Source organism: Mesocricetus auratus, unplaced genomic scaffold, assembly GCF_017639785.1.
Source record: "Mesocricetus auratus isolate SY011 unplaced genomic scaffold, BCM_Maur_2.0 Super-Scaffold_100027, whole genome shotgun sequence".
Classification (NCBI taxonomy): domain Eukaryota; kingdom Metazoa; phylum Chordata; class Mammalia; order Rodentia; family Cricetidae; genus Mesocricetus; species Mesocricetus auratus.
The window spans coordinates 23,275,464-23,302,496 of NW_024429208.1; the positions used below are offsets into that span (position 1 = coordinate 23,275,464).

Consider the following 27,033-nt stretch of genomic DNA (forward strand, 5'->3'; position numbering starts at 1 on the left):
TTTTCGCTGCTATTTCATAACAGTGATTTTGCTACTGTTATGAATTGTAATGTACATATCTGATATGTGGCCTCCCCAGAGAAGTTGTGATCCACAGGTTGAGAATCTCTGATCTAGAATCACCTACAAGACAGGCCTCTGAGCAGGCCCATGTGAGATTGTCTTGATTACATTGATTGATGGGAAGATCCTTGCTAACTATGAGTGGTATGAACTGCTCTCACTTAGGGAAGACAGTCTTTTATTTAGGAGAGTGTGGTTGGAGACCAGGGACTGGTGTTGACGTAGCAGGACAGGAACCCCTCCTCCCCAAGCTTAGAAGATGCCTTTGAGCCAGGCAGAAATCTCCGTGCTCTGAGCTCTGCTCCTCAGTTCTCTGCCTTTGACTTGGTTGTTTTCTCCTCTGAGTCCTTGCTGGGATGCACGCGGAGGACTTGGGCTTTTCCCATGGACTCTGGAGGACGGGAGAGGCAATGCCAAGAGAGGAATGACATGGAGGTATGCCAGTGTCAAGGCCAGCTTTGCCCTCAGTTCAGTGGGGGACCTGGGACAAGCTGGCTCACTTCCATGAACCATAACACTCCCAAGTCCTTTCTTATCTGGATACCAAACACGAGTCAAGTACCTACTGCATGCCAGACACTTTGCTGGGCCCTTTGGACGCTACACAACCTGGCAAGGGAGAACCATATCCACTGTCGACAAGCATTCTCTCCCTTCCTTTCCACCCTGCCCTCACACTCTCTGGTCTAAGATACTATGTCCATTGCAAGGGCATCCTCTCTGGGCTCTCTTTTCCCTTCTTGCCATCACCACCCCCATTCACGCCTTGCACAGTGACCCCAGGGACATACTACATCCTACTCATAACCTCTCCTCTTCAAAAGACTGGCTCTGTCTTGTCTTACCTCATACTGCTGCCCCCCTCAGAGGGCTCTGATACCCTGGCCGGCTTGTTCTTCCATCAGTATACCAGACAGGAGAGTGCTCTACTAGAAGTAGGGCATTCCCAGGTGGACACTTCTGTGGCTCAGCATAGGGAGCCCCCTCCCCAATTAACCTGCTGTCCTCCTGGAGGTTCTTCCCTTTGTACACTTCCTCTCTAAGATGTCAGCCCCAACGACATAGGAACTTGTCCCAATTCTTCCCTCATGACTCCCCAGAACCTGACACACAGTAAGTACACAATAAATGTTTCCTGCCTGAAGAAGTGACTCAACTTCCTTGGGCAGGAATCCATCTAGAGCTGGCCTCAGTGTGCCTCCAGAATAATTAACTCCCTTTGAGGGCTCTTACCTGGTTTGTCTGTCTTGGATAAAGGTGGTGTCTTCGTCTTCTTCAGGGATGGACTATAACCAAATACAAAGGACAGGGTTGGGAGGCTGAGTCTACAGATGTTGACTAGGAGTTGGGAGGTGGCATAGGTGTGGTCAACCACCAGCTCCCAGAAGAGGTGGTGCAGGACTGTGCATAGATGGACCCACATAGCCTCCTGCGCCTCCAAAGCTGTGATTCTGTGTCTGCTGTAGCCATGGGGAACCAAGGTCGCCTTATCTGGGATATCCAGGGCTACAGACTTTCCCTTGCCTGCCAAGCTGGCTCTGGACAAGCAACTAATGTTCCTTTACCTTGTGTGAGCTACTATTAGACTTCACACACCCACGTCATTTTCCCTACAACTCCGGCAGGAGGCTTTAGAGAGGGGTGAAGAGGCCGACTTGGGGTCTCTCGTCCCGGCACAGTAATGCTTACTTCCCTTCGTCTCCTCCCATTGGCATATTTACTATGTTGCAGCACTAGAATTGAACCCAGGGCCTGTCCAACAGTCTGCCAATGAATCCCTCCCTTGATCTTCTCTCAAATACAAAAAGAAAATCAACTCTAGGGCCTGAGAGAGGACACCCTAGGGCTAAGATTATAGCTCAGGTGGTAGAGTGCTTGCCTGACATGTCTGAAGCCTTGGGTTCCATCCCCAGAGCTGTTTACAAAGGATGTGGTGGTACATACCTACAATCCAGCACTCAGGAGGCAGAGGCAGGAGGGCTGAGTTCAAGGTCATCTTCAGATACAATAGGTTCGAGGCCAGTCTGATTCACAAAATATCACCCACCAAAATACGTCCCCCCAAGCCTAAGCCACTTTCTCAACAGTGCCCCAGCACCCCAAGATTTAGTCCCTGCAGCCTGCTCATTCCAGAACATCAGGCCAGGGCACCTCCCACCCCCTGAGATGGGCTTTTCCCAGCCTCTCGACTCTGCAGTTTCCAATCCTCAGTGTTCGGCTGGAGGGATGGCTAAGCCATACGGCACTTGCTGTGTGAGCATGTGATGATCAGAGGTCCTGCACCCGCATGGATGTTCTCCACCCTGTGCCTTGAGGCAGGATCTCTCCCCTGCATCCAAAGCTCCCTGACCCCGTCTAGTCTGGCTTTTCTCAAGGATCCTGCCTTCCTTTCCCACTGCTACGGTGCTGGGATTACAGGTGGGTCACTAAGCCAGGGAGGGTGGATGCTGATGACCAGGGCGTGGTTCTGGGAACAGAAGGGCAGGTGAAGGGCCCTGAGCCCACCTGTAGGTTGCCTGCTGTGTCTCTTGAGGAGGTTCTTGAAGCTCTTGGACTTGATTCAAGAGCTTCTCTGCTGGGAGGGAGGGGAGAGGCTGGGGCATGAGCCGAGCCACCGCTGTCTGCAGAAGTCCCAGTGCCAGGTCTTTTTCTGAAAACAGCACAGGGCAGGGTCCTCAGCCCCACCCCTTTCCTGTCTCATCCAGCTCGTCCCCACCCTGGTGAAGGACAGCATCCTCTGATCATCCTGCGCTTTCCCCATAGGTTCCCCGATCCCAGGGAAGGCCCCCACAGTGCTTGTAGCTCTGGGCAGAGTCCTCAGCCCTACATCGTCCCCTCCTACCACGAAAGCCCATATACATTTTGGTTTTGGCTCCTTCCAACCACTCCCATCTCCCTTCCTCCCTACTCCCGGACCACATTTGGGAATCTAATGGGTTTTACACCCCGTTGGCCCCCATGCCTCCTTTCTCCCACCCCTTCCTCCAGTGAGCTTTGAAGCTCCTTCCCTGGGGATTCTCTCCTCTCCCCTTTCCTCACTGTTCCAAAGCAGATGTGTATCTGTGGGCTCCGTGTTCAAGCCTGTGTGTGCATGTGTTTCCTGCAGCGGGCAGGGGGGGCTGGGTCTGCTGGGAGCAATCTTTGGCTCTTTCCTGCTCCCAGACACCTATGCCTGAGGTCAGTACCAAAAAGGGGTCCCCTCCAAGGAACAGGGACACATGATGTTGGGAAGCCTTTGGGTTGCTTTGGGACTCCCAAAGAGAAAAATAGAGAAGGCTGAGTGGCATCTGTCCTGCAGGATGAGGAATAAGGGCGAGGTCTTAGCAATCCCTGATATAGAGGGAGGTCTACCCATGGTGTCCTCACCCTTTGGCGGGGCATAGAGGAGCCAGAACTGGATAGCATTGAGAGAATCCGTCTGTAGAATCTGACAAAGAAGCTCCAAGATCTGTGTGAAAGAGGACAGGCTGTGGTCAGGGGGGCCCCTGTCACACTCTAGCCAGGGAACAGCAGCCTCCTCCCCTTGGCACGGGGTCCCTGGGCCACATGCTTGGCTAAGTGCTTCCCTCTAAAAGTTCCTCCATGAGACCTAGCACTTTGAGGAGGGGGGTCTTTTTTCTCACAGTTGTCCTTAGGATTCCTGCTGGCCAGGTAAAGACTACGAGGCCTCAAGCAAGGAAGGCATCAGGTGGGGACTGTTAGAACAGAATCAAGCCTCAGATATCAGAGAGGTGAGACCTCTCAGCCCCATAGTCTCCATTGGGCTGGTTGGAACCTAGGGCCCCTCACTGGGACAGCAAAATCAGAGCTGGCCAGTCACCTCCTCAGAGACGCACCGAGTCCTACATGCTGGGATCTTTTGGGTGGTGATTGGGGGTATCCCAAGGGCCTCCCCACCCAGGAGCGCCAAGAATCTGGAGATGTTTGCCAGGAGGTGGGGGACTCGCTGTAGGCAGTCTGCTGGCCAGAGTGGGCTGCTTCTGCCAAGTGCCTAGTGAGGGGTTCCATCCAGTGAAGTAGCCGGGACTCTTGGCTCCTAGCTGCCTCCTCAGCCAGTGGCTCCCCCTTTCTCCTCCAGTCAAGTAGCGGCAGTATATCGTCCAGCTGTTTCCTGGATGTGCTCTGGGGACTTCCTAGGCCATGTTGCAGGTGGCGACTGTAGCTATGGAAGTCTGGAGTGGGGGCCCGCCGTGGGAGGTGGATCTCTGTGAGTCCTAGGAAAGTAGGGCTCCCTTAGCACTTTCCAGGAAGCCTTCCTAAGGACCTGGAGGGTCTATCAGACCCTGGCAGGCCCACCTTATCCTCGGTGGAGTAGGAACTGGCTTGGGCTTCTCCCTCAGGCCTGTAACCCACCCTAGCCTCCCCCACCCAGCACCCACTCGCAGCTCCCACCCTGAACTGCCCTTTGGCCCTTCCCCATTCTTCTCATCCTCCTTACCTGCCCTGGGCCCCCTCCCCACGAGACCTGAGAACCTAACTCCAGGTGCGGTGAGGCCGCCCTGTGGTGGAGAAAGTACCAGTGCTAGCCTGGATTTGCTGGTCGTCCGTTGGGAGACCTTGCCATAGGACATCACCCCAAAGAGCCTAAAACCTCTCTGTGTGTTGAGTGGGGTTCCTGAAATGTGTCTGATCTACCCATATTGCTGGGCCCAAAAGCGCTGCCGTTCAGCGAGAGGTGCTGACACTTTGGTTCTGGGGGGCTCTCATGCGCTCTCACAGGGGTCGCCGACGCCCTCATGCACTGTCACACAGTGGGGGGCTCATTTCAAGTCTTGATGAGGAAAGAAACACAGGAAGCTGGGTTCAGGCTAGCCTTGCAGGCTGTAGATGGGCAATGCTCTGGGCAGGCCCTTCCCTCCCAGGTTCTCAGAACTTTCTCAAGAACAATGAATGTTGGCACTGGGAAGGTGCTTCGATGGTAATGCCGTGATAACGTACGCATGCTCCCAATTGGGCCAATGGCCCACGAGAAAGGACTTACACAGAGAGGGTCAGGATGATGGCAGGCTGTCTAGAGGCAGTGGCGCTCAGAGCCCAGGAGAAGGACTCCTGGGGCACAGGCTTTCTGATCTTACAGTCTTAGGGGCAGTGTCTCTGGAGAAGCCACCCTAAGGCAGGCCAGAACGGTGCTGGGTGGAAAGCCCTGGGTACCTGGAGGCTGAGACCACTGCAGTCCCTGCCTCCAGAGTGGGGCTTACCAGCAGATCCTGGTCCTGTGGAATGGAGGCTTGGGCTCCTCCATCGCTGCCAGAAGGGTGGCCCCGCTGGCCCTGGCGGCTGCGGCGGCTGAGGGCATAGCTGGAAGCTGGGATAAGCCTACCCGTCTCAGCTGAGTACTTTGCCCCCTGTTCCCTCTGAGGAGGCTCTTCCTTCAGCTGGAAGGAAAGTGACAAGAGATTCTAGGAGCTGGTGAGAGTGGCAGAAGGCAGGGGGAAAAGATAAGGAAGAAGCCAGGCCACACCAAATGCTGCCTCCCCGAGATTCCAGCAGGGACCTAGGATGCCATCAAGCCATCTGCACCCTGTCCCGGGTCCTCTTTCATTGGCCCTGGCTCCTCCTGCATCCTAACTCAGCATCCCAGGGTCCAATGAAGGTGGCCCTGATGGTTTTTGTTCTCCCCCAGAGGCAGATCCTCTTCCAAACATCAGAGGTATGGGAAGTAGTGTCCTGTGCCCCTGTGTCAACTCTGATTCTCAGCTCTACTGCTCTTGTGTCTGAGGTCTGTTCCTCACAGTGTAACAAACATCCTTTATTCTCTATCCCTGTGTTTGTGTGTGTGTGTGTGTGTGTGTGTGTGTGTGTGTGTGTGCGTGCATGTGTGTATGCATTCTTTGAGCATGTACATGTGTTTTTGCATTTTCATATGTATACAGGTACACGTGTATGTATGCTCGAGTGTGCACATGTGTGGTCACAGGACAACTTCAAGTGTCATTCCCTTTTTTTTTCTGAAACAAGGTCCCTCACTGGTCTGGAACTTGCTTGTCTCTCTGCTTCCCTAGAGTAAAAATTACAAGCATGAATCACTATGCCAGGCCCTTTTTTTCAAGATTTATTTAATTTCATGTGTGCCAGTGTTTGTCTGCATGTCTGGATGTGCACCACATGTGTGCAGTGTCCTTTGTTGATCTGGAAATGGAATTACAAATGGTTGTGAGCCACCATGTGAATTCTGGGAACTGAACTGATCCTTTGTAAGAGCAGACAGCTCTCTTAGCTGGCTGGAGAGCCATCTCTCAGACCACCCCACTCCCACCCTTCAGGCTTTTTAAAAGTGGGTTTTGGGGATTGAACTTGGGTCTTCATGCTTATAAGGCAAGTGCTTTGTTTTGTTTCGTTTTTGAGATAGGGTCTCTCTACATAGAACTGACTGTGTTAGAACTCACGGTGTAGATCAGGCTGGTCTCAAACTCACAAACTTACAGATTCAAGTACCTCTACCTCCCAAGGGGTTGAGTGCATGTTGCGCCATGCTCATAAGGTAAGTGCTTGTCTTTCTTTCTTTCATTGGTAAGTCCCAGCCCTTGACACCCTTTTTCCTGCCCTGGGAAATCTCTGGGTACAGGGCAGGCTTAGAGCCTCCTGTCAGTGTAATTCCAGCTAAAGCGTAGACTTTACCTGGTTGTTTTTTGTTTGCTTGTTTTTGCTTTGCTTTTACTTGGTTTGAGACAAAAATCTCAGTAAGCAGCACTGACAAGCCTGGAACTTTCTGCGTAAAGCAGGCTAGCTATAAACTTGCAGTTATCCTCCTGCCTCTGTCTCCCTAATGCTGATAGACACAGCCATTTTCCAGCACATTTTAAAGAAAATAAGACCTGGACACCTATCTGACTTATCCTGAGCACCCTAATGAGTTCGTTGCAAGCAGGGACAAGAAGCCATGTCCCCACCCCTGCAGGTGGGTTACCCAGAACACTCCATTACAAAGGGCCAGGTCTGTCCCGAGACCATCTATCTGCCTTTTCTACTTTGTCCCTGAAGGGCCGTGTGAGATCATCCCCACTCTGTCTGAAAACCTCCAAGGATTCTCCCTCCTGATGAGAGTGGATGCTAACCCATGTGGGGGAACTTAGGAAGAAATTCTTCCTCCCCACCATCCAAGTCTGCCTCCTCTCAGCTCTCGTCGCCACCCACTTCTACCCTGCGCTCCAGCCTCTGTTCTCTAAAGACGTTCCCAAGTGAGCCAGCGGGCCTTTGCTCAGAAGTCACCATCCTCCCTTAGCAGGGCCCCCTCCCGTGCCAGCAGCAGAGCTTTGGAGGGACTCACAAAGGCTTTCTTTCCAGGCTCGCTTCTTTGTTCAGCAGCAGGACCAGCCTCATTGGCCCTTGCCTCGGTTTCCTTAGCAAAGTTAGCCACTCGGGAAGCTAGGTCCTTTAGATTCTTCTTCCAGGCTTCTGAAAGGACAGGACAAGGTCTTGGGGGCCCTGTTTGCCCTCCGCGTGTCCTCAGGACTGGGATGGAGGGGAAATGCCTATCCCCAGGGAGAAGCATTAGAAACCACCATGGAACAAGGGTTGCTAATGCTGACAGTCTCCCTGAGTCCTCTCTGGGGGGATGCTGGAGGACATCAGGCTCCTGCGTTTAAATGTAAGTGGTTTGATCTGGATTCTCTTCCCTTTTAGATGCCTGGAGCTAACAATGTGATTCGGGGGAAATGCCATGCCTGTTGTTAAGACATTGAGCAGCTCTCTAGACAGGTGTAGTTCCGTAGCCAGCCCTCAAGTGTCTCTGCCCTGTGCTGGCTGTCACCCTGTTCCACAGGATTTCTAGCACACCCTACCCTCCTGACTTTCCCACACCTAGCAGCAGAAAAGTAGGGCTTGGCCTCCAAAGTCCTTCCAACACTGCAGCTGGAGGTCCTGATAAACTACTGCCTGTTAAACTACATGTCACTAAATGTTACAAGCGTTACTCTCATCTTTAGCTCCAAGTCACATGTCACATGACTATATCCAAAAATCAGCTTAACTCCTGCTCTTTGTTACTCCTCAAACACCACAAATCCAAGCAGGTGCCCTTTTTTCGGGTTAGGGCCTAGGGAATAACAAATGAAATTGTCCCAGGAAATGAGGGGAAAGGGGGAATCCCAATTGAAGAGCAATGGCCTTTTTCTTCTCGAGCTCCTGTCCAGCCACACACTTTGGGAGAATTATGAGGCCCCAGGTAGATGGGTGTGGCCAAAGTACCCACCAGAAGAAAGCTGAGGGTTCCGAATGGACTGTGGGTCCCCAACAGGGACTGAGATGGTGGGTATCCCCATCAGACAGCCGGATAAGAGTGCAGACTTAGTCAAAGGTGCCAAAGAGAACTCGTCCCTGACCATACAGACAGGCTTCCCAATGAGATCTGCAGAGGAGAGAAGATCTGTGAGTTGAGGGGCCTGGTAGACCCCCAGGAGCTCCAGAGGGCTAGAAAGAGGTGGTGAGGGGGCAGGGAGCCCTTCAGGCCTTCCTCTTCCTGTAACCACAAGCTCATGTCATCAGAGCCAAAAATCTAGACCAACAGCCACCGTGTTCACGGGCACAAGAACAGGAAAGACCTGCTCAGAGTCACCAGTGAGTTGGGCAGAGGCAAGACAGAGTCAAGTCTTCAAGGTATCTCCAGAGGTCCTTCCGGCTTCCCGTGACAGGTCAATAAATTGTACATGGCTTAAAGATGAAGACTGTGGGGGCCAGGGAGACAGTTCAGTTGGTAAGTGCTTGCCTTGAAAACAAAAAGATTTGAGTTCAATGCCCAGACATATGGTTTTTTAAAAAGGGCTGGGAAGATGGCTTAGTGAGTAAAACCACTTGCCATGCAAATGAGAGGGTCTGCCTTTGAATCCCTAGAACCCATGTATAAATGCCATATGCATGGTAAGTGAGCAATTGTAATCTAGTGTTCCTATGGGGAGGGGAGGGCAGGGAGAAATATCAAGGAGGCTTGCTGGCCAGTTAGCCTGGCATACACAGGGAGAAACAAAGATACTCTGTATCAGACAAGGTGGGAGGCAAGGATTGACCCCTGAGGCTGCCCTTTGACCTCCACATACATACCTCGACATAGATATATTCATAAGTGCAAATGTGTGTACACACACATATACACACAAAGCCAAGCCACGAACGTGCATGCATGTGTGTTCGTGTGTGTGTGTGTGTGTGTGTACACGAACATAACCATGCACGTTCATGTATGTGTGTGCAGGTGAAGGCCAGACAACAGTGTTGTTCTCCAGGCACCATCTACCTGTTTTATTTGAGATAGAGTCCCTCATTGGCCAGCAGCTCACCCATTTAGCTGGGATGGCTGGCCCCGTGAGTCCTAGGGATCCTCCTGTCTCCACCTCCGCAGCTCTCAGATTACAAGCTTAGGCCACTATGCTTGGCTAGGCCTTGACTGCTTTGGTTTCAGGGTCTACTGGCTTCTCCAGGCTCTTTGGCTCCTTGCAGTCTTTCACGTCTCCTAATCTCTAGGTATTCCTGGACTGTAGCTCTCTAGTTGCTCAGGCTGACCATTAAGGAATGACGCCGATGCCTCTCTGCCCTGTACTTCACCTTCCTGGGGCTTTCCCTTCTGGACCTCTAGACTAGAACTGAGGGATATTCCGAGGCTTAATGGTTCAGCTCCCAACAAGGCCAGCGGGACCTTGTTTGTGCTGTCACCCTCCCAAGGGCCCCACTTGACTCAGTGAAGTGATTGTTATTATGAATTTTAGACAGACTGTCACTAGGTGGCTCAGGCTAGGCAGGACCACTTATGTAGGGTGGCCTCAAACTTGTGGTGATCTTTCTGCATCCCAAAAAATGCCAGGGTTATAAGAGTACATATGTCACGCTTGGGCGGCTTAAGACAGCACCAGTGGCCTGCAGGATCCACCTGATCTCGCTCCAGTGCCTCTCTGAAACGTCTGTTCCCTTCCCCTTCTGACTCTGCTCCAGATACCCAAGGGGCTCTCCGGCTGTGCCTCCAATAGAGCCAGGGCCATTGTGTCCCTCTGCAGGACATTCTAGTGCTTGATTGAGTCATGCTCCCACCCTTAATTCCTTTAGTCTTTCTCAATATCATGTCATTGACTAGGTCTCTTGTGACAACCTTTTGAAAGTGGCCATCTCCCCTCTCAAACCTAACAGTGACAACTAGTCTATGTCTCATCCTTCCCAGATGGATGTCAGCTACAGGACAGCAGTGACAGTAGTCTGTTCTGCCTATTGTCATGTCCTTAGAGTCCAGACAAATGTCATCCTACAACTCACACTCTGTAAATACTGCAGATGGATGAGTGGTTGGGTGGATGAGTGGGTGGGTGGATGAGTGGGTGGGTGGATGAGTGGGTGGGTGGATGGTCAAAAGAACGAGGCAGCATGAGTCGGAAGTCAGAGCATAGTTCTGGGGTGAGACACGCATCCCTTTCTCTGACTCAGGGGAGGGAAATTCTGTGGGGACCTCTGATATACCCTTACAGCCTGCACTTTCCCCCAGTCCCCCAGGTCAGCCATGGCTTGGCCACTGGACAGCCTTGGGATGCTGGCCAGGCCCCATGCTCTCTAGGCTCTGCCTGGAAATGGATAAAGAATGTGTGCCTTTACACCAGATCTCATGACCAGCTGGTGTTCCCCACTTCTGCAGGGCCTTACAGCCACTTGATCCTACCTTGGATGTGTGTCACATGATGTGGTTGGGGGTGGTGCCGGGAGAAGAAGGAATGGTGACTGAGGCGTCCAAAACGGTAGGCACTTGGTGTTTGGGGTTTAAAGGCCTTCAGCTCCTCTTGAATCAGATCGAAATCCACAATGCCTGGGACCACAGGCCCTTTCTGGAACCCAGCATCCCCGAGGCTCCTCGGAAAGTGCGCTGGCTTCTTCTCAGACTCTGGCTCTGCCTTTGGACTGAAAGGGGATGGTTAAAGAGAGACGAATAGTGTTTCCTCTGGTTCACCAGGCCTCGGGACTCAAGTGCCTATCATGGAGGCCAAGTCCCAGAGGCGGAAATCTGCCTTCATGGCACCCCCGCCCTATGGTCCCCAAAGCTTGATTTCCCCACAATCCTTTCCCAATGATGCCATCCGGTCCCAGTGAGCCTCTGTCTTCCTAAGATGCCTTGGTAGGGAGCTGGGGTCCATCTGTCAGAGAGCAGATGGAACCTCCCAGGATCCCCGCTTTCTTCCTGAGATCAGATCTAAAACCAGAAAGAGAAGCCTCAGACCCACCTAGTCACCACACCCCTACGATGCACCAAAAAGACCCTTATGTATATTCTCTGGGAACAGAGACTGGCCTCATTAGAGACCTCTCCCCAAACCAAAACTTCGGCAACCCCAAGAAGTCAGCTTTAGGCTGTCACCCTCCCCTGTGCCCTTCTTATCTTAGACTCAGCACTCAGGGATCGGAACTAGAGCCAAGGCCAGGGAAACCCCAGAGCCCTTTCCCCACGTGGTCCCTCCCAGAAGACGCGGACCTGACACCCAAGACGCATAGAGGGAAGCGGCATCCAACTCTTGTTGGGCTAGGCTGAAGACCAGCTGTCTCAGGTTCCCAGCACCCCGCCCCACCCCCAGGATCAGAGGACGGTTTGCCTCTGTCCCTGACAGAAAGGGAGATCAGTCTAGATCCAAAGACATCCCAGGGGGGCCTGAGGTACCACCTGCCTGGTGGCTTTCCGCACTTCCCTCTCCCGCTGGCCCTGGCTGCAGGGAGGTCCCTTGGTGGAGTGGAGCTGAGCTGGGAATATGCTAAGCAAGGCGTGCCTCCCCTGATTCCTGGGGGGCTGTCGCTGGGCGGCCCCCTGAGTATCCTGTTCCATTCTCCTTTCAGATCTAGGCAGTCTGGGTCTTAAAGAAATAAAGCAAACTCCTCTGAAGCGGCAGTTAATAGCCTCCTCTACCCCCAAATAAGAGGAAGTCACTGAAAACTGGGGAGCACCTGTGCTCCGGCCCTGCCTCCTAGCTTGTATTTCAGAGGCCCGTGCCCACTCAGCTACCCAGACCCTGGTGCATGGCATTCCAAGGTGAGGGAGGGTCTTTTCTGGAACTTGGACCCCAGTTTACCAAGTTCCTCCAAGGTTGCCTTTGTCTTCCATCCTGCCTCTTCTCCCTTTTGGTCCCCGCACATTCCTTTCTGCCCTGTGTGCATTCAGGTCCTCACCTTGCTAGTGGATGCTCAGCCAACTGGGTTTTCACCTCCATGGTCATCACAGGGTTTGCAGTGAGAGATCTAAAAACTAGAATCCTAATGCCAGTGTTCTTGATGGATGGCACAGCTCTGGTGGAATGGTGGGGGGTGTATGAACTGGAACATACAATCTGAGGGAAGAAGGGGACAGACAGTATGTGGTAACACTGAACACTGTATCACCCAGTAGTTTCTCTCCCAGACATAAGAAAAACTCCAACAGCTGTGCAACATGGTTTGTCTGTGAGCGTAGTGCTATTCAGAGGGCCCAAAGCAGAAAAAAAATGACATCACATGTATCTGAAAACACAAGTAAGCCTGGGCTGCGTTCAGACCATGGAGCTTGTATGTTTCTGTGAGAAGCAGTGAACCATAGTGACAGCCATGGCATGGGTAAATCTCACATAGTACTCAGCATGATTTAGAAAACCATATAGGGTAATGGTTCTCAACATGTAGGTCACAATCTCTTTGGGGGTTAAATGACCCCTTCACAGGGGTTGTATATCAGATAGGTACGTTACAACCCATAACAGTAGCAAAATTACAGTTATGAAGTAGCAACAAAATAATTTTATTGTTGAGGGTCACCACAACATGAGGGTCTGTATAAAAGGGTTGCAGCATTGGGAAAGTTGAGAACCACTGATACAGGGTCTCACTATGTAGCCCTAGTTGGCCTAGAACTTGATATGTAGACCATCCCAGACTTCCCCTCAAACTCACAGAGATTCATCTGCCTCTTACTCCAGAGTGCTAGAATTAAAGGTGCCCCCACCATACCCAGCTTGGAAATATTTTTTCTTAAGTAAAAGTTCACAGAGTGAGCAAGATGGCTCAACAGGTTGAGATACTTGCCCCCTGCCTAAGTTTAACCCCTGCAACCAACATGATTGAAAGAGAAAACCAACTCCTACAAGTAGAGGAGGCTACTAACTGCCTACATACCACACACACACACACACACACACACACACACACACACCTATACACACCCATACACACAATCTCTAGGGCAAACAGAATTGTCACACACATGAGGGCAGACAATAAAACAACTAAGGAAATTCCCCTAGTGGCATTATTAAGGAAGAGAAGAGTACACAGGAGATGTGTTAGTGGCAATGCCATGGTTCTTTACAGGTGGTGCATTTACGACAATCCAGTGCACTATCAAGTAAACCAACTAAAGGAAATGCATGAAAGGTAATAGGTGGCAAACCAAGAATTGTGATTAAATCTATAGACCCGATGCAAGGGCAAGAGACAGGACTGAGTGCCTTCTGGGAAAGGCCCCCAGGATCACAGATCTGCAAGGCTCTCTGAGAGGCCTCGCTTGAGGCTGCACAGGCAAGGACCAGCATCCAGCATCTGACTCACAGGCTCCTGATCTTTTGTCTAAAAACAATGAGCAGGGCTCCCTCTTCAGGAAGCTTCAGGCAGGTATCAGCGATGGCAGGGGCTGAGTGCTGTCTCGAGTGCTTGGATGCTTCATGCTTGAAGACAGGGCATTTGGAAGACCCTCATCCACCCGCCTACAGGAAAAGGTGCTCTTTAGAACTCTCAAATGCTTTTGACCATCACAACAGCAAGAAATCCATTTTTCCAGGGTCCCAATTCACATACATGTTAGTGTGTGTGTGTGTGTGTGTGTGTGTGTGTGTGTGTGTGTGTACAGCCAATATGGGAGTTACACATGTGTTGTACATGGATTCTTGTGTTTTTTTGTTATGTTTTTTGTTTTTGTTTTTGTTTTTTTGGCCTTATGACCATTAAACTACTTTAATGAGCTTATGAGACGCCACCCACACTAGAGGTGTCAGTAGGGACCTAGTGGGAGAGACAGATGAGGTCACTTTAGGTCATCCCTGCGTTCCCTGCATCTGTCCCTGGGCTCCTTGACAGTCAGGTACAGGAGAGCTGAAGGTAGCCACCAATATAATCACAGGATACCCTCTTGTCCCCCATTCCTTTGTCCTCACCAGAGCCTATTTCATTTCCCGCCCTCCAGAGAGGTCCCGGAGCTTACCAGGAAGATGTCCCCTGGTGCCTGACCAGGACAGATAAGAAGACTAATCGAGGGTAAGGCTTTGTCGGAACTGTGGGCAAACCCATTGCTTTGTGACCGTGCTGAGCCCAGTGGTTGCTAGGCTACCCCTTCCCCACAACTCCGGAACAGAGCCCCAGAATCTTTCTCCTCCACCCCGATGAGGTTCATCTTTCCCCTTCTGGTGGGTAGACAAATGGCAGAGGACTTTCTCCTGTCCCACGAAAAGCCTCCTCCACTTCCCATCGAAGCACTTCCAATGGGGACCCAGATAAGAAGGTTGACTACCTGGTCCAACCTGCCAGCAGCAGACTGAGAGAGAAAATCTTGCCAAGGATTCTGGTTAGGCCGGATTCTGGGCTTGCCAGCTTGATATATCCAGCTACTGCTGTGCCCAGTCTGCCTCTGTGAGCTTTGATTCTTGGGATCAGTACTCAGGGTAGTTGGTTACCTCTTAGGACCTAGAGGGTCCCAGTGGAGGGGTGGCAGCAAGGGAGGATTAGGGTTTTCCGTTAGTTAAGCTGCCTGCATTGCCCGGGATGTGGAGAGCTAAGTATCCTCTGTTCAAATCCCCTTTGGGGAACCAAAAGTAAAATTAATAAAAGTTTAAAAACTCAGGCCCTGAAAAGAGAACTTCTAATAACTGGGAATGCCATGGCTGGTGCCTGAGCCCCGCTCTCAAGAGAAGGGGAGGTGAGCTTCCACCGCTTGGGTCAACATTCCTGTTTGCTAATTGCTAGTCATAGTTGTAAAGATCCCTCCACCCAGGGGATGGCTGACAGACCCTGTGACCCTGTAACCCTGTCTTACCTTATTCAAACGCATCTGGCTTAAAATGTATAGTTACTGCTTTACTCTGTACTTTGTGTGACCTTAAGTAACCATGGAAACTCTAAACTTATGGTCTACTCCTTTAAAAGCTTCTCTTTTAGGCTGGTTGGCATTTCATTTCCCCACCATAGGGTGAGATCCAAGCTGGCCAGCTTGAACAATTTAAAGAAACCTTTTGCATCAGAAGTGTCAACTCCTTGGGTCAGTCTCTGGGATTCCACAAACCTGGCACAACACCCTTCTGACATTTACTGTGAGGTGAACACAAATGTCTTTGAACCTCAGTCCCCATAGCTCTGAAATAGAGACAAGATTCCCATTTACTGTCTCTTGGAGAGTATGTTAACACACGGAAGTGTTTACCACCATATGTGGTGTTGAAACTGATCTCTTACAATTACTGTCTAGTCTAGGGGTGTGGAATGAAAGCACCTGCCAATTTCTGGACTTGTCCTGAAGAATAAATGAACTGAAGAGAGTGAAATGCCTTCGCATACTTTTAATCCCAGCCCTCAGGAGGCAGAGGCAGGTGGATCTCTGTGAGTTCGAGACCAGCCTGGTCTACAAGAGCTAGTGCCTGGTCTACAAGAGAGTGAAGTGCCTGACTACATGCATGCTGGAGATACTCAAAAGTGACGCTGCTGGGAAGGTGGCTTAATGTGCAAAGTGTTTATCTTGCAAGCTTGAGGACTTTCAAGCTCAACACCCAGAACCCACATGTTGCAAAGGGGGGGTGGGGTGGAGAGAGGGCTCAGGGGTTAAGAGCACTGGCTGGTCTTTCAAAGGACCTGGGTTCAATTCCCTGCACCCACTTGGTCTGTAACTCCTGTTACAGGGGATCTGACACCCTCACACAGACATTCATGCAGGCAAAACACCAATGCACATAAAATTCAAATAAATTATTTAAAAAGAAAAAATGGGCAGTGGTGGCACATATCTTTAATCTTAGCTCCTGGCCAGGGGTTGGGGGGTAGGGGGTAGGGGATGAGGGGTAGGGGGTGAGGGATGGGGACAGAGGGGTGGGGGGGTTAGAGGCAGACAGATCTCTCTCTATAGAGCAAGTTCCAAGACAGCAAGGGCTAAACAAAGAAACTGTCTCAAAAAAAAAAAAAAACAAAACCACTGCCCCCCCCAAAAAAGCTGGACCATTTGCAATCCAAGCACCAGGCAGACAGATTTAGGTGGCTTCCTGAAATTCCTGGGCCATAAGCATAGTATGCTGGCTAATTTTATGTCAGTTTGTTACGAGATAGAGTCATCAGAGAGGAGGGAACCTCAATTGAGAAAAGACCTCTTTAAGACTGAGCTATAGGCAAGCCTGTAGGGCATTTTCTTAATTAGTGATTGGTGGGGGAGGGCCCAGCCCATTGTGGGTGGGGCCATCCCTGGGCTGGTGGTCCTGGGTTCTATAAGAAGCAGGCTGAGCAAGCCAGTAAGCAGCAACCCTCTGCATCAGTTCCTGCCTCCAGGTTCCCCGCCCTGTTTGAGTTCCTGTCCTGACTTCCTTCACTGGTGACAGTGAAGTGGAAATGTGAACCCTGTCCTCCTCAAGTTGCTTTGGTTGTGGTGCCACCTCTGGGTTAGTAAGAGACCCTGTCTCAAAATGTTTTTTTAAAAATAGATGATGCCTGAGAAATGACATTTAAGTTTCTCCCTGCCCTTCACGTGCACACGTGTTCTCCTGAACCTGCACACACGAAACATGTTCAAAAGGACACTTCACTAAGTAGAAGCAGGGATCTACAGTAGGGTGACTGCTCAGCCCATAACTGCTTTTTGTGATTAATTCACTTTATTTCTCTGAAGTTCAACCTCACTTCTGTAAAGTGGCAGCAAGGTCAATCCTTGGTTGCAGGGCTATTATGGGCTGAGAGGCATGAGTATAGGCTCTGTAAGCCAAGAAGGCTTGAGAAAGCTGCTGGAGGCTGGCCTAAGGAATAAGCTGATCTCGAAAACTGGTGGTGTGGCTTTATCAGGGTTGGCTCACATCAGTGTCCTGAGGCATCTGTGGGTAAACCCCGGGGAGCAAGGGGGTTGAGATGGATATAGCTATGGGCAAACCTAAACTCTTCCAACGCTCTGCCCCTCCCTGCTGGAGGGACACTCCAGCCACCGCAGAGGAGAGAGGTCTCTGACTTTGCCCTTGCTTCAAAAGCTTCCCCACTCCCATGAAGTGTGGGGAACATTCTCTCCCTGAGAAGGGACTTTTCCTGGGCCTGTTTCTGCAGGGTTCAGGTGACCCTTTGGAACCAGCTCGAAAGCCCTTCTCGCATGTCCTACTGTGTTTTAAAAAAAGGGGGGACTTTTCCCCATGGCCAGTCCCTTTCCTGCAGCTTCCAGCACTCTGGGGGGATTTCTCACCAAGTCTGCTGACACAGCTAAGGGGAAACTCCCCTCCCAACCTCCCTACCCGTGTCCTTTAATGCTTCCATTGTGTATAGAACTGCCACAGGGTCTGTGTGCTGAGTGCGACTGGGGTGAGGGAGGCAAGGGCTAGCTTAAATGTCTTAAGGACTGGTTTTCAGAGGAGCTGGAGAGCCCTCAGACCCTTCTCAAGGGGTGTCAGAGACAGGAGCCAGGGGGGCTGCATTTGGAGACTGAGATAGGAGGATTACCTCTAGCTTCAGTCCAGCCTGATATAAACAGAGAGATCCTAGTTAGAATAAATAAGAAAGAAAGGAAAGAAGGAAGGGAGGAAGAAGGTAGGAAGGAGTGACATTTCAAGAGGTTGATCTCTTAGTTCCTGTCTTAGTCAAATAGTCGTGAATTCATATTGAAACATAGCACAGGGGTTAGTGTCTCCTACTAATGTAAAGACTTGTTTTAATTTTGCTTGTAAGTAGTATGCCTTCTTGACAATAGTTTTACAATAAGTTCCCCCACCATGAAAAACTCTGGCAGAACTCCTATGTGCCAAGAACTGTGGCAGCCCTTTTAGATGTTATATCTCATTTAAACCTGGACCAAGGAAACTCAGGATCAGGGAGATCTTCATGTTGTAAATGTCTCTCTGATCAGGGCTTGTTCTAGCTCTAATTTGTTGGTTTTCTGCTCTCCCCACCCTTTGACGGGGATTGAACTTAGGTCCCTGAGTTATCTCTGCTGCTTTTCTAGAGAAAAGGTCTCCCTAAGTAGCTTAGGTTGGCCTTGAACTTAAAGTCTCCTCCAGTCTTGGCTTTTGAGTGTTGACACTGCAGGCATAAAGCACCACACCAGCTCTAACATAATCTTCTGATAAAGATAAATTTCACTATAGTCCAATTATCAATCTTATCCTTAATAGTTTGCCTACCTGAGGCTCTGAAGATAGTCTCCATATTATTTTCTGAATCTTATGGGCAACTGGGGACTTTGTGTATGGCATAGGAGAGTGGTAAAGTTATGTTTTCCAAATAAACACTTATTTGTGTTGGGCATGAGGATTCATGCCTGTAATTGTAGCCTTTAAGAGGCTGCAGTAGGATTGCTTTGAGCTCAAGGTTGACCTGGGCTACAGAGTGAGACTCTTTAAGAATGAACAAAGCTGGCAAGATGGTCCAGTGGGTGATGTTGCTTGCCACCAACCCTGATGATCTGATTTCAATCTCCAGGACCTACAGGGTTTAGGAGAGAACTGACTCCTGCAAGTTATCCTCTGATCTAGACACACACACACACTCACGCATACACACATACACATACACACACATACATATATACACTCTCACATATACACATACATTCACACATTGTCACACATACACACTCTTACACACATACACACTCACATACACTTCACATACACTCTCACATACACACTCTTACACACATACACACTCGCACATATATACACACTCACACATACTCACATACATACACACACTCACACATATATACACTCACACTCATGCATATACACATACATGCACATGCCCTCACACATATACACACATGCATACATACATACACATTCACACATATATATACACACATACGTACATACACTCACACATAGATAAACACAGACACACATACATACATATACACACTCACACACATGTACACTCACACATATACACACTCTTTCACACACAATGAAAATGCAATAAAAATTTTAAAGCAACAACAACAAAGCATCCTTACTTTTGAATCTGCCTCTGAGCTTCTGTGTGTTGCATTATTACACCAAGGCTGCACTTTCTTAATTACAGCCACTTTACATGCATCTTTCCCTCCCTCCTTCCTTGTCTTCCTCCCTCCTCTCATCCCTTTTGCTTTTTCCTTTCTTTCATTTTTTTTGGGGGGAGGGGTGCTAGTCAAGTGCTGTCTCATTGCTCTACTTTGTATTTTGTGATAAGGTCTTGTTACCTTGTACAGACTGGCCTTGAACTTTCTACCCTCTGCTGCAGGCTGGGATTAGAGGCTTGCAGGCCCAAGCCCAGGTCAAAGCCATTTTGATACCCAGTAGTCTAAGATTTCCAGCTCTGGGCTTTTGTTCTTTTCTTCTCTTTTGAAGACAGATTTATTTATTTTTATTTAAGTATAAGGTCTAAAGGTGTTTCACCTGTATGCATGTTTGTGAATCACATGTGTGCCTGGTGCCCACAGAAGTCAGAAGAGGGCACTGGATCTCCAGGAACTGGAGTTTCAGCCAGTTGTGATGTGAGCTGTACAATGTCAGGGTTTTCCAGGAAGGACATGGGCCCTTGTGCTTTCAAGGGCACCCTCTCCCCTCTTTTTTTGTTAGAGTGTTTCTGTGTAGCCCTGGTTGTCATGAAATTCGCTCTGTAGACCAGGCTGGCCTTGAACTCAGAGAGAATCACCTGCCTCTACCTCCCAAGTGCTGGATTAAAGGTGTGAATCAGGCTTCAAGTGCAAGCTTCTAACCTATGCTTTTAGTTTCCCCTGCTTCCTATGGATTTTATTTATTTATTCCTCCTTATCCTTCTCTTTCTTTGCCTATTTCTTGTTGGTCCCCTTTTGATTTGGTTGTGGTTTCTGAGATAAGTTCTCGCTTTGTTCTAGGTTGACCACAAACTCATGATTCTCCTGCACCATATTCCTGAGAGGGAGGATAACAGCTGTTGGCCCTTTTAATTTCCCACATCATCCTGCTCTCTTTAGATTTACATTTCTTGTTCTTACAGTTTGTTGAGAAGACTAAGGTAGTAATAATTGTTATTGTTATTAAGTTGATTTTTAAATGTTTCATCTCTTTAGGGCCATCATTACATAAAAAGAAAAATCTGTCCAATTTACTGGAAACAAATGCTACCTAAGCATAGCTTTTCTTTGCCCTATTCAATGCATAAAACCAAGTATATTTTCATATGGCTGAGTGCTGTATTTTTGTGACTTCTGTCATATCTTTCTGACAACCTCTTTGTGACATGAAAAAGCTTTCTTCTTTGTATATCTTCTTGCTCTATTCCTTCTGTAACTCATAGTTTAACTTCTTCTCTGGCTACACTGTATACTATTGAGGGCTTATCTGTTTTCAGAACTCAGAGAGAGTAGCTTGCTTTGACTTACTATGCTTTAGTGGGTCCTCATCTAACCACACGAGAGGGTCCACAGGACAGATGAGAAACCCTGGCTCCCTAGATACTTGGGTCATTATTCTGTACCTATGTGGCTATGGATGCATTTTGGCAGCTTCTATAAAACAGGGACAATGATTCTGCTCATCCCGTGAGGGCTTTTTGGTGATTGTATAGCACCTATATGATCAGCCAGCACAAAGGCCTAGCCTATTGAAGCAGATATTTTGAAATGAATGCTGTATTTCGATGTTATTCTCTAAGAGTGTGTGGGAGGAACTCTTGGACCCACATGCCCTTGTCTTGTAGGCTGTGTGCTTTCTGCTTTGTCTGGATTCTGGCCAGTGTCACTGGGTTGCTCTGATGAGGGCTGGCTGCTCTGAGACTTGAGTCTGTGCCCGATGCTTGGCAGCTGCTCTGACATTAGCTGTGTCCTCTCACCCCGAGTCTGTGATAGACTTTCAGTGGAGTTGGGAAGAAAGAGGGAGGTGTGACTGCAGCCCACCTGTCTCCTCTGGGCTGATCAGCGTGGTGAGCTGTCGTCTGAGCAGGACTCCCAGCTCTGGGGCTGACCTGTGTGGGCTAGTCTAAACCAACATGGAGAAGGGTCAGCGAACTGGGAGAAGCCGGTACAGGAGACAGAGGCACCTGAACTCCCTAGAGAGTCCACGGCCAGGTGCGAACAAGCGCCCTACAGGCAGCCCTTTTCATCAGAAACGGCTTTTCTCTGGCCAGTCACCCTAGCTCTCTGCTCACATTTTCTTAGAGCCCAGTGGTCCTCATAAGTGTATGCAAGTGTATAAACTCCAGGAAGTGAAAGGCTTCCTTTGTCTTGTTTGTCACCCGGCATGGCACCTAGGTGTGGTAGCTACGTGGGAGTGTTTTGTTCTGTGCTCGTCTTTCAAGTTCCTGTCACAGCACCTGGTGCCCAGTATCATCAAATAATGAATGAATGAATGAATGAAGAGTTGCAGGTATTTATTCATCCATTTATCTGCTTCTTGCCTAGATCCCTGCTTCATTCTCAATGATCTCATACAGTCTTCAGCAACTCTGTACTGCCCAAGCTTGCTTTGAAGTTTGTGACATAGTTCTGTTGACTTTAAAGTTTTTTCTTTTTTTTTTAAGATTTAATTATTTGTTACGTATACAGTGTTCTGCATGTATGCCTGCAGGCCAGAAGAGGGTGCCAGAGCTCATTACAGATAGTTGTGCATGTGGTTGCTGGGAATTGAACTCAGGACCTCTGGAAGAACAGCTGGTATTCTTAACCGTTGAGCCATCTCTCCAGTCCTGGAAAGTTCTTGTTGTGCCCAAATTCTGAACCCCAAAAATCACCAAGAGGCCCATTTCGATGCAAAAGCAAAGAGTCTTTTATTGTAGATATTTAACGAGCTAACCCATTAGCTTGGGCCCTTTACCCCGACACCATGGCGAATGGCTAGAGAGAGACCCCAAGCAACTTCAAGACAGGGACCTTAAAGGGCAGCATAAGGGGAGTGTCTAGGGGTGTGAAACAGTCTCAGGATTGGTGCACTTCCAGGTTTGGGTGACCTGCCCTGTGTTGATTGGTCAATTGATTGTTATGGCCCATAAGCCCTCCCAGGGTGGTTGCTATGCTCTGCACGTCACTGTTGTGCACTGTCCGTAAAGCACACCCAGAGCCGTAAAGCACAGCCCTGCCTGCTAACTTCTGATTGGCTCCTTGCCATGAGGAGGGCATCTGACCTTAGTGACCAGGACAGGAGCAGCAAGGTCATGCAAGCACATGTTAGCCTGTAATGGCTGCTAAAATGGCTAAAATGGAGGACTGGTCACTACATTCTTAATACTAACTGAAATATGTTTTTCTGGAGACTTCTAGGTAATCTTGTCACACAATGTATAATCCTGTTTTTTGTTGTTGTTGGGTTTTGTTTGTTTGCTTGTTTGTTTTTTGCTATGATCACCCTCTCCAGCATAGTCCCAGAATCACTTATGAGATATATCATGAAATAGGCTAAACAGTTTACAAAGGTGAAGGAATCAGTGGGCCAGAGAGATGGCTCAGCGGTTAAGAGCACTGTGTACCTTTGCAGAGAACCCGGTTTGGGTTCCTAGCACCCGCATGGCAGTTCACAACTGTCTGTACCTCCAGTTCCAGGAAACCTGACATCCTCTTCCAGCCTCCACAAGCACTGCACACAGTGGTGCAGAGCCATACATGCAGGAGTGCAGTCCGAGGGTGAGGATGACAGAGGAGAGAAGGTAAATCGAGGCAGAAGCTGATTATAAGGGACCTTCGGTACCAGGTCCAAGAACAGCTTCAGTTAGCCAGCTTCTGGATTGTGTCTTTATCTTTGATGTCTTCTCCAGATACGGTAGGCTTCACTGCAGACCTGTTCCACCCTCTGACAGAGGACTGCTGCCCTAGCTTACCATGTACTGCGTTCTTACCAGCCAAGAGCTTTCCACATGGCCTGGGGGAAGGCCCAGGCCACCTCTGTTGACCTTCACTGATGCATATCCTGGGACTGATTCTCTGCCAACAAGCCTCGGGTTTAGGTTTGTTTTTGTGGTTGTGATACTGCATCCAGGGACATTGGGCAATCCCCGCAGGGCCTTCTATTCTCAACCAGAGACTCTGTAAGACTTCCCTGGGGTCTTGTTGCTGTGAACAGTTTGTTTGAAAGGACTTGTGTGATTTTGTGTGGGAGAGACTGGTATGATTTCATAAAAGAAGCCACTTTACACTGTCTCTAATATGGTGTAATAGTGAGGAGTGACAGATGTCTGGGTAGACAGCCTGTGGACATTACATACATTTGAAATGCTCAAATGAATGGTAGACAGTAAGAGTGAACCTTCAAAATATGTCTGAGCAAGTAGTTTCCTCTGAGTGCCCCTTGCAACACTGGGTCCTGTTTACACTCAGTAGTTGAGAATAGCAGTCCCTTCAAGCTGATCCACAAACGCCAGCTTCAGGCTGCTTGTCCACCAGGAAGCAGGTTGGCAGTGGCTACAGCAGGGCTCTGGACACCTCCCAACCCAGTGTCCCCACTGATATTCAGAGGGAACAAGAAGCTGTTTTATATGGAGAATGACCCTGGCACTTGCCCTATCTCCTTTGCCAGTCTATCAGGGCTTTCGGTTCTTGTCCTCCCGTGTGCTACTTTGACAGAACCCCCACAGCTTGGAACATTTATTGGCTCATGATGCTGGAGGCTGGAAGTCCAAGACCCAGGGGGCAGTATCTACTGAAGTTCCTTCTGAGTCTGCCATACCCCCAGTGGAAGGACAAAGAGACAGAGAGAGCAAGAGGAGGCAGAACTTGATGATGATACTGGCATTAGGATTTCATTCAAGAGGTCAGAGCATCTTAAAAATCCCTACCCTCCACATCCTTGCATTGAGGATATTTACAACACCTGATCTTTGGGCAGTGAGGGAGTGTGAGCATATGTAAACATGCAGGGCCTGTTTAGCTGGGCAACCTGAAAATCTAGGTCTATTCATTTGCTAAGTAGGATGCTGAGATAAAACATCACTGTGAATAACAGAAACTTATTGTCTCACAGCTCTTGAGTCTAGAGGTCTGAGGTCAAGGTGCTGGGAAAGGTAGATACTTTGGAAGGCTGGGAAGATAGGTGTCTCCTGTCTCTTTTTTATATCCTGTTCATTTGCTGGTGATCTGATGCTCTTGCCTTAAAGTCAAGTTGTCACCTCCATTCCACATCTGTTCAAATTTCTCCTTTTTAAAACGTACTTTAAAAAAAAGCATTATGGCCTGGCATGGTGGTGCACACCTTTAATCTCAGTACTTGGGGAGGCAGAGGCAGTTGGATCCCTGTGAGTTTGAGGCCAGACTGGTCTACACAGTGAGTTCCAGGACAGTCAGAGCTACACAGAGAAACATTGTCTCAAGAAACCACACACACACACACACACACACACACACACACACACACACACACACAATGCATGTGCATACACAATAATCGTGTGTGTGTGTGTGTGTGTGTGTGTGTGTGTGTGTGTGTTAGGGGATGGGATACATGCAGTCAGAGGACAACTTCAAAGAGTTGGTTCTCTCCTTCTACCTTTATGTGAACTCTGAGATAGCAAACTTGGTCCATCATGCTTGAGTGACAAGTGTCTTTATCCACTGAGACATCTTGCCAAGTTACCCCTTTCTAAGGATACTAGTCATTTGGAACTAGGCACCCAGCTGGTCCTGAAACTACAACTATGTCTACAATGATTTCATTTTCTCTATTTTTTATTTAATGTGCATTACTGTTTTGCCTGCATGTATGTCTATGTGAGGGTGTTGGGTTTCCTAGAACTGGTTACAGACAGTTGTGAGCCACCATATGGGTGCTGGGAATTGAACCCAGGTCATTTGGAAGAGCAGTCAGTGCTCTTAACTGACTAGTCATCTCTCCAGTCGCTCAATTTCATTTTTCTGGTAGTTACAATCTAGGGACCTGAGGTTTAGGTGTTCAACACAAGGATTATCAGGGCTATAATTCATCCCTAACAGAGATGGCTGTCGCATCAGCACAGACTCCACCCTGTTGGTTACTAATGTACTGATGCTGATTCATGGGAAACCATAAATGGAACCAGGGATTGGATGGTTAAGGGAGAGGCCCCAGTAAGTTAAACTAGGGATGCAGAGATAACTGGAAAGGTGCTTGCTGTGCAGGTCTGACTTGACTGGTACAGCACTTGCCTGTCAATGTGAGGCTTTGGATTGCCAGCACTGCCAAAATTAATAAAAGAACAAGAATTATCTCAAGATAATCAACTAATAAATAATACAGATTAGTAGACAGAACTGAGAGACCTTTGTGGAGGGGAAAAGAGGTTTTGTCTTGCCTTGGAACATGTTAAGGCTGCAGAACCCATGACCTGTGGCACGAAGCCCCACCCTCTCTGTTCCAGTACTCTACCCCACTGCTGTGTTTCCCAGGGCTCCGCACCCTCTAAGGCATCATAAAGAAACTTGTTTATTATGCTTATCTGTGCCCTCCCACCAGATCGCTGGCAGAGATATGTCTTGCGCAATGAGATACTGCATACCCAAGATATTGATATCTAGCATTTTGATAGATGAATGAGTGGATGCTTGAGCCTGTGGCCTTTATTCCCATGTGACCTACCTGGGCAGCTGAAGGTTGGTCATACATTGCCCTATACACCTGTGACTGCTGAGTTGTATGCCAGGCCCTCTTTTGCTTTTGTCTCTGGCCACATTGGCTTTTCTGCCGCCACCAGTGGCGGAACAAGTGCACTTTGCTCAGCCAGAGCCTCTCCTGCCTGCCTGGCTAATCCTTAGTTGTCTGTGTGCTCAACTGGGACTAAGAGCCCTCTGTTTAGATCATTGCTACTCAGCAAGGAAATGAACTGACTTTGGAAAAAAAACCCTCTGGAGAAAAATTTTCACATTCCGCTTTGTGGTGTGTGTGTGTGTGTGTGTGTGTGTGTATTCATGTAGAAACCGGGGTCAACCTTGAGTGTCTTACTCAATTGTTCTTTACCTTATTCTTTGAGGCAGAGTCTCTTGTTGAACCTGGGGCTCATTGATTCACCTAGACTAGTTGGCTGATAAGGTTCAGGAATCCTGTCACTGTCTCTCCCCTGATTATAGTTAGGCACTACTGTGTCCAGCTTTTTTTTTTTTTTTTTTTTTTTTTGCGAGACAGGGTTTCTCTGTATTGTTTTGGAGGCTATCAGTCCAGCCCGGCCTCGAACTCACAGAGATCTGCCTGCCTCTGCCTCCCGAGTGCTGGGATTAAAGGCGTGTGCCACCACCGCCCGGCCAGGGTTTCTCTTGGAACTCCTTCTGTAGACCAGGCTGGCCTCGAACTCACAGAGATCCTCCCGCCTCTGCCTCCTGAGTGCTGGGATTAAAGGTGTGCATCACCAAAGCCTGGCCCTGTGTCCAGCTTTTTTGCTTTGTTTTGTTTTTAATGTATAGAAATTATTTTATGTGTATGGATGTTTTGGATCATATGTCTGCTTAACATATGAATGTTTGTCCTCTGTGGAAGCCAGCAGAGGGTGTTGGATCCCCTGGAACTGGAGTTATGAGCTGCCTTGTAGGTGCTAGAGATCAAACCTGGGTCCACTGCAAAAGCATCAGGTGCTCTGAAGCTCAAGTCATCTCTCTGGTCTGTGTCCAGTCTTTTCATGTGTGTTCTGGCGGCTCAAAGAGTCAAGTCCTCGTGTTCGAATACTACGTAGTTTACTGACTAAGCCATCTTCTCAGGAATTTGCTTTATTTTATTTATTATTTTCCAAGATAGGGTTTCTTTGTTTAGCCTTAGCTGCTTTTGGAACTAGCTCTATAGACCAGGCTGGCCTCAAACTCATAGAGATCTGCCTGCCATTGTCTCCTGAGTGCTGGGTTTAAAGATGTGCACCACTACCACCCCG

General features: G+C 49.0%; 1 protein-coding gene and 1 long non-coding RNA gene across 11 annotated transcripts; one reads left to right on the plus strand and one right to left on the minus strand.

Annotated features, from left to right (window-relative positions):
- Positions 1-224: 224 nt before the first annotated feature.
- On the minus strand, positions 225-14,358 carry Tbata (thymus, brain and testes associated). 10 transcript variants are annotated; one of them, XM_040732444.1, is made up of 14 exons: positions 14,243-14,357; positions 13,594-13,748; positions 12,187-12,344; positions 11,691-11,873; positions 10,697-10,932; positions 8,255-8,410; positions 7,331-7,458; positions 5,262-5,438; positions 4,502-4,562; positions 3,961-4,277; positions 3,430-3,511; positions 2,569-2,713; positions 1,297-1,349; positions 225-454 (listed from the first exon to the last, which is right to left on the minus strand). In XM_040732444.1, exons 3-14 carry the CDS (start codon positions 12,231-12,233, stop codon positions 369-371), a joined length of 1,671 nt encoding a protein of 556 aa, XP_040588378.1. In that variant the 5' UTR covers positions 12,234-12,344; positions 13,594-13,748; positions 14,243-14,357; the 3' UTR covers positions 225-368. The 10 variants fall into 10 exon arrangements, 9 of the variants coding, with proteins under 9 accessions (XP_040588378.1, XP_040588376.1, XP_040588379.1 ...); XM_040732442.1 differs by having other exon boundaries at positions 3,900-4,277; XR_005871408.1 differs by having other exon boundaries at positions 365-454; positions 3,884-4,277; positions 14,243-14,358.
- LOC121134328 lies at positions 8,600-15,842 on the plus strand. The gene is made up of 3 exons (XR_005871410.1): positions 8,600-8,755; positions 14,225-14,295; positions 15,500-15,842. It is a non-coding gene; the product is annotated as an uncharacterized LOC121134328 (long non-coding RNA).
- Positions 15,843-27,033: the final 11,191 nt, after the last annotated feature.

What these genes read in the sequence shown, in the direction of transcription:
- Tbata (XM_040732442.1), bottom strand. Translation starts at nt 12,233, where the DNA reads ATGACCATGGAGGTGAAAACCCAGTTGGCTGAGCATCCACTAGCAAG. An exon ending in CACAGGACCAGGATCTGCTG is followed by an intron (nt 4,563 to 5,261) that starts GTAAGCCCCACT and finishes TCTCCACCACAG; the next exon opens with GGCGGCCTCACCGCACCTGG. An exon ending in ATCCAAGACAGACAAACCAG is followed by an intron (nt 455 to 1,296) that starts GTAAGAGCCCTC and finishes CCCGTCCTCCAG; the next exon opens with AGTCCATGGGAAAAGCCCAA.